Source organism: Melanaphis sacchari, unplaced genomic scaffold (assembly GCF_002803265.2).
Source record: "Melanaphis sacchari strain LSU unplaced genomic scaffold, SCAv2.0 Contig60_pilon_pilon, whole genome shotgun sequence".
Taxonomy (NCBI): domain Eukaryota; kingdom Metazoa; phylum Arthropoda; class Insecta; order Hemiptera; family Aphididae; genus Melanaphis; species Melanaphis sacchari.
This window is the reverse complement of record NW_020271429.1, coordinates 303,575-309,903: the sequence shown is the minus strand read 5'-3', so window position 1 is coordinate 309,903 and position 6,329 is coordinate 303,575. Positions and strand designations below refer to the sequence as shown.

Genomic DNA, 6,329 nt, shown 5'->3' with positions numbered 1-6,329 from the left:
CTTAAAATTATTATTATTTTCTCTTCTTAAACACTACCAATAATAAATACAAAAAAATTAAGGATTTTTTTTATCGATTTTAAAATTAATTATTTAGAATTTTAAATTTACATAGATTTATAATAACTTAAGTAGAATCATTAATATATTATGTTTTGTTTATTGTATTAAGTAAATAGAACTTTTAAAACAATAATTACTAATTAAGAAAATATGCACAACACTATTAATTGTATCAAATTTATTTAAATCGTATAGCGTTCAAAAAAACTTCTTTGAACGTGTCATAATCAGAACAAATATTTAATTTCTTATGTCGTTAAACCTTCTCACACTATCGCTATTGCTGTAAGTGCCAATTAGATGGTAATTCCGCTAATTTAAATGGCACAGTAAAATTGTTTAGAAGTTTGAATCATGAAGCGATAAATTTTAAAGGCATTGTTATGCGAAGCGTTTTAGTTGTTGCAGCGGGTGTGAAAGAGGTTCAATAGTCAATATAGTAAAATACTTAAACTTATACAAAACGTAGTGGGGAAGGTTTTTTTATATTAATATATTTTTAGTATAATTCTTTAAATGTATTTACCTTAAAAGGTAGAAATCCGCATTTTGAAATAAGCAAACATAAAAGCTATATAAAATAATTAAGTGATCAATTACTAGTATGAACTATTAAGTCTGAAAAATATACTTAATTAAAATTTTTAAGTATAAATTAAATTCATCAATATTTTTATTATGTATGTGGAAATACAATCTAGTAGATATAATTCAAGGTATAATTTATATTTTATTAAACTTTTATGTACAGTGGAGTCTCTATTAAATGAACTTGAAGATTTTTTAAATTCAATTCGTTAAATAGGAATTTTGTTAAAAAGAAATAATGATTTTTCCCTAAAAAAACCACATTTTTAGTATACAAAATATTTGCGAATAATAATATATAATATTTAGACATTGTATAATAGTTAATATTAATGAATTAATTAAAATCAATAAAATGAATTTAAATTATATAAAGTATGACGTATACATTTGTTTATCCTTGTTGAAGAACTTTGTGATATCTTGTTGAATAACTTTTACACCATTCTGATAATAAAAAAGCTCATACTTATTTAAAAAAGTCTGATTGACGAGGGTGTACTTTATAAATATGTAACGATACAATAGTTTTAAATTTGTTATAAAAATAAAACTAAAATTAATTCGTCAAATAAAAATGCTTTAACTAAATAGAAATGTTTTTTTTTTGATAAAGATTTTATGGTTTTATAAAATATTTCATTATTTAAAGACTTGCGTTAAATAGCGGTACTACTGTATTTTCATTAAATATTTTCGATCTTTTGTAAGCTGGGTAATAAATTTAATATAAATGGTCCGTTTATATTAAAAATAATCGTGTACAATTATTACATACCTATTTAAAAAGTCTATTTGCTTTAAATTTAAACTCTGTAATGTCTTACATTTTATAATTTTACAATTTATATGTGTACCCAAATTGCTTAGTTTCAAGTAAATATCGGACTTTCCCTTAATATTTATATAAAAATTAATCCAAATATTTAAAGCAAAAGTTAGCAAACACTTTTACAGAAAACGTTAAATGTTTCGTACATAGAAATAACACAATATTTATTGCACTGCTTATAAATATACTACAGTGCATGAATACTATTTACAGTTAGTTTTAAGAATACACCAATTATAATAATATTTTATTGCTAAGTGAATACGTGTAACTCCAATGTGAGGCTTAACCATATAAAAATGAACACGATAATATACCATATACAACTACACTCAGTGTACTATTTTATTACAATACAAATATTAAAATGAATAGAATACTGTTTCTAGTTAAAAAAAAAAAAAAAACTAGTTATATAATAATTATGATTGATTTAATTTTTAATAGTATCTTATGTTTATATTTTAAAATATTCAATTAATGGAAAAAATTTAAATCATAAACTTTCTGTTTAAATTGTTACAACTGTACATAATATGTATATAATTATAAGTTACCTGAAATATTGTTCTTATTTTTGTAAATTACTGAAAGGATACTGAAAGAAATATCAAATTCTTAGGCAATGTTTTATTCTTTAAAGCCACTTTATCCACTATTAAAATACATTGCTTAGATAAAATCAGATTCATAAATGTTCTTAATTTGTTTGTGCTATGTACTAACTACTTAGATATAAAATGTTCTTCAAATGCATAAGCGTTGCAATTATCTTAGACGTTTAATTAAATATCACAACAAGCTATGTAAATAAATTTAATAATTTACCTTGGGAAATATTGAAAATAATATTCAAGCCGTCAAGATTTATTAGTTTTATATTTCGATATGATACAAAGTACTCGTAAAATATGTTATGGACAAAATTCATCAAAAATTATCAAATCATCGATTTAGTTATTAAAATACCGTGACTAAACCGTTAATTTTAGATGTCTGGTCGCGATGAGTGGATTCGAGATGGGTTATGGGTTATAGGTTTTTAAGGTAAGACATTTATTATGCAATTACATTTTTGTGTTAATAAAAAAATAAATATTTTTAATTTTATATTTTGAAATAGAAAATTTTTAAAGACATATTAAATGTTCATAATTACACGCGTAAAGAAGGCCTTACGAGAATATAGAAACGACAAATGTTTTCGCAAAATATCATTGTGTTACATACGAATCCGAGACTGATCGACATGGCTGCCCCGGTGTACGCGGGTGTGTACTTACTCGACGTTAACTCCGGTCCTCCGGACTACCGGCCACCGGTGGCCGCGAAAGGGTGACGAAGCGAATGGATAACGAGAGTGGGCACTACGTTCGGCGAGATTGTCGGGCGCAAAAGGGCAGGGTCGCGACCGCGAAGTCCGGCAATGATACCGTATCACTGTCCTCAACGTCGTATCCCCGGGGCGATTTCCGCGTGACCGACGCCTATAATAGTAATAATCATTATCATGTTATACCGCCACCGCAGCGCGCGACTAAGGTCAAAACGATTTTTTTTCCATCAATAAATCGTATATAAATACCCATGCGGTACCCAACCGATCAACAGCATTGTCGATCGACAGTCCGTGCTAGGTACTTCTTACTACGGTCGTGCGATAACGATTTAGTGCGTTTATCTGAGTCTTAGTGGTCTCGTTTTACACGTTACTAGAAGACAACGAAGTCGTTCCAAACACCAAGAAAAATGAATTCTAGTCTATTGGTAAGTGTATGAAGTTTTATTATTTAAAATACCATTGTCACCGTACTCGCCATCACAGCCGGTCTTCGAAAACGAATAAAACTGGTGTTTCGATTAAAACAGTGAAAAATAGTCGTGATATATTCCCTATTCGCGTGTATGATAGCGAACGTATATTATCATTATTATTGTACATGTCTAATTCGAGTTTGACCGCCCTGCGACAAGACCGCGACCCGCCGCCGTCTATACGTCGTGAGAGGGGTGTTTTTCGATTACGTTCGTATACGTCGTAAATACGCGTGTGCGGCGCCCGTTGCGGTGGAAATAATTAATCTTACAGTCGAAAATCGGCTTAAAAATCGCCTCGGCCGCTGAGTACCGCCATTATTCTTTGAAATTACTTGGCGTCTGTGAATAATGTTTGCTTATAATTTAAACGGCGCATCATTACCATAGCATAAAGAGCGTGTGCAGTTTATCATCAAAGTTCAAGTTGCATTGCGCACTCGCTGCACGTGTATGCGTATACAAATTTAACGCTATTTTACGCGATGGTCTCGAGAGTCGTTAACGCCGCCGACGAATACATATTATATAGAATCACCAATGATAACACATAGTAATAATGAGAATGTATACATAACGCAATTATTGTGATCTAGAACCCGGATACGGAGGCTAGAGAAATTCGAAATGAATATTATTTGTTCTATTTCCTTTTTTCGAGCGCGTATTTGTTGATAACTGTGAAAAACGCCACAAGTTCACCGCGGTCTCCCGCACATGGCTACGAACACGGTTACAATAACCGACAGACCGCGGTGCGTTTTTCTTCCACAGCACGTCGTACATCACGTTTTGTAGGTGCTTATTATAATAGAAAGATGTGAGGCACACACAACGCTCGTGTATACGTCATCGTGCTAAACACGACAGACGATATTATTGAAGCTTTCACGCGGCTTGTGTACGTGCGTGCGTGTCGAGTCCGTGGAGTTATTTATCGAACGAGCGCGAGGAAAATAAAAAAATAAAACTCTGTCTTATATACCGCACCTCCTCCGCATACTGAGGTCGCTTATCAATTCGACGTTTATAGTTTGTTCTCGTGTGTACTTATTATCGCGCTCGGAAAATAGTATGCACGCGTAAAATAAACGTTACACGATATAAAACGCGTAAAATATGAACACTGCGATAATAATAATAATAAAATAAAAACCTTTACTTGTTATATTAGTATTGAATTTTTCTCGCGGTCCTACGAATACCTCTACCGCTGTTTACATTATCCACATAACACGTACTCGGTGGGTACACGAATATAATAATGTCTCGACGAGATTTTTTGAAAACGTCGCGGACTCCGAACGATCTCGTCCGATCGCGGACTGCTTTAAACTTTTAGACCCTTCGTCCCAAACCGATCGTCCTCGTCGAAAACTTTTGTGGGGATATTCGCGACAGCTGGTACACGACTTGGCGTGTGAAAAGTCTTACTAATCGCGCGCTTTTGTGTGTTTTTTTTTCCGCAGTTATTCGCAGCAGCCGTCGTCGCGGTCGTCAGTGGAAGTGCAGTGTACCCTGCAGTGCACCACGCACCGGTGACCACCCAATACCACTCTCAGGACGAATTGGGCCAGTACGCGTACGGTTACTCCGGCGGCCCGTCGTCCAAGCACGAACAGCGCACCGCGGACGGCGTGACCAGCGGCGGTTACTCGTACGTGGACGCCAACGGCCTGGTCCAGTCCCTGGCCTACGTGTCTGACCCCGTCAACGGGTTCCGCGTTAGCGGCACCAACCTGCCCGCCGACTCCAACACCGTCCACCACGCCGCCCTGCCGGTCGTCCGCCACGCCGCCGTGCCGGTCGTCCACCACGCCGACGTGCCGGTCGTCCACCACGCCGACGTGCCGGTGCACCACTGGGCTCCGCAGCCGGCCGAGCATGTGGTCGTCAAGAGCCCGTCGTACATCGTGCCCGCCGCTCACCCACTGCTCAAGCTCGCCCAGCCGCTGACGCCCGCCGGCACGGTCAACGTGCACTACCCCGAGCACGTCGTCCTGGCCGCCCGCAAGAAGCGCAGCGCAGGACTCTACTCGCACCCACTGGTTTCCGGTTACACCGTGGCCGCCCCCTCGCACGTCGTCACCGTCAAGCACACTGAATTCGCCGCCCCACCGGCCCCGGTCGTCCACCACTTGGCCCCCGCTCCAGTCCCGTACTACTTGGCCGCCGCCCCGGCCCCGGCTCCGGTCGCCACCTCCTACACCAGCGTCGTCCGCCACCACGAACCGGCCGCAGCGCCAGCGCATGTGGTCGCTTACGCCGCCGCCCCGGCCCCGCACGTCTACGCCGCCGCTCGCCCCGCATCGCGCATGCCGCCGCCCCGCACCGGCCCCACTGATACGCCGCCGCCGCTGGCCGTAGCCGTGGCCGTGCAGCTGTGGCCCCGGCCAAGAGCCAGTTCCACTCGCAAGACGAACACGGCCAGTACACGTACGGCTACACGGACGGATCGTCCGCCAAGACTGAGACTCGTTACGCCGACGGCGAGACGAAGGGAAGCTACTCGTACGTGGACGACCACGGCGCGGTCCAGGCTGTCCACTACTCGGCTGGCGCTGACGGTTTCAAAGCCGCGGGCACCAACATTCCAGTGCACCACGTCTGATCGAACACCGCCCGACACCCCGCGCTGATCGAATGCAATATATCTACTTACGTTGTACACTCATTTGCTTGGTCTACCCTTCTCTTACTATACATTTGAATAATAAAATTTTCTTTCATTTTTTTTTTTTTGTACATCGATTTCTTTCAGTCTGTGTCCCGTCCCGTCCGTCGACAATAATATCATAATAATATAAGACATCGTCATTACCGCCGTGGATAATATATAATATTTCAAGTCCGTTTTACGCACGAATAATTGGAGACGTTACCCGACTACCCCTGTCAAATAAAATAATACGGTGTAAACATAATATTGTGTATATATTATATACATACATACTAACAGGTCGGGTTATAACGATTTGTTGTTACCCGACCTATACAAATGATCCTATTGGAGCGGTATTTATAATTATCG

General features: G+C 38.8%; 1 protein-coding gene across 1 annotated transcript; it reads left to right on the top strand.

Moving 5' to 3' along the window:
• The first annotated feature begins 3,070 nt into the window (after nucleotides 1-3,070).
• On the top strand, nucleotides 3,071-6,035 carry LOC112600113 (lysine-rich arabinogalactan protein 19-like). Its single transcript, XM_025347278.1, is given in 3 exon segments — nucleotides 3,071-3,250; nucleotides 4,768-5,676; nucleotides 5,679-6,035. Coding segments are annotated over 3 exon segments (1,158 nt in total). The 5' UTR covers nucleotides 3,071-3,232; the 3' UTR covers nucleotides 5,910-6,035.
• Nucleotides 6,036-6,329: the final 294 nt, after the last annotated feature.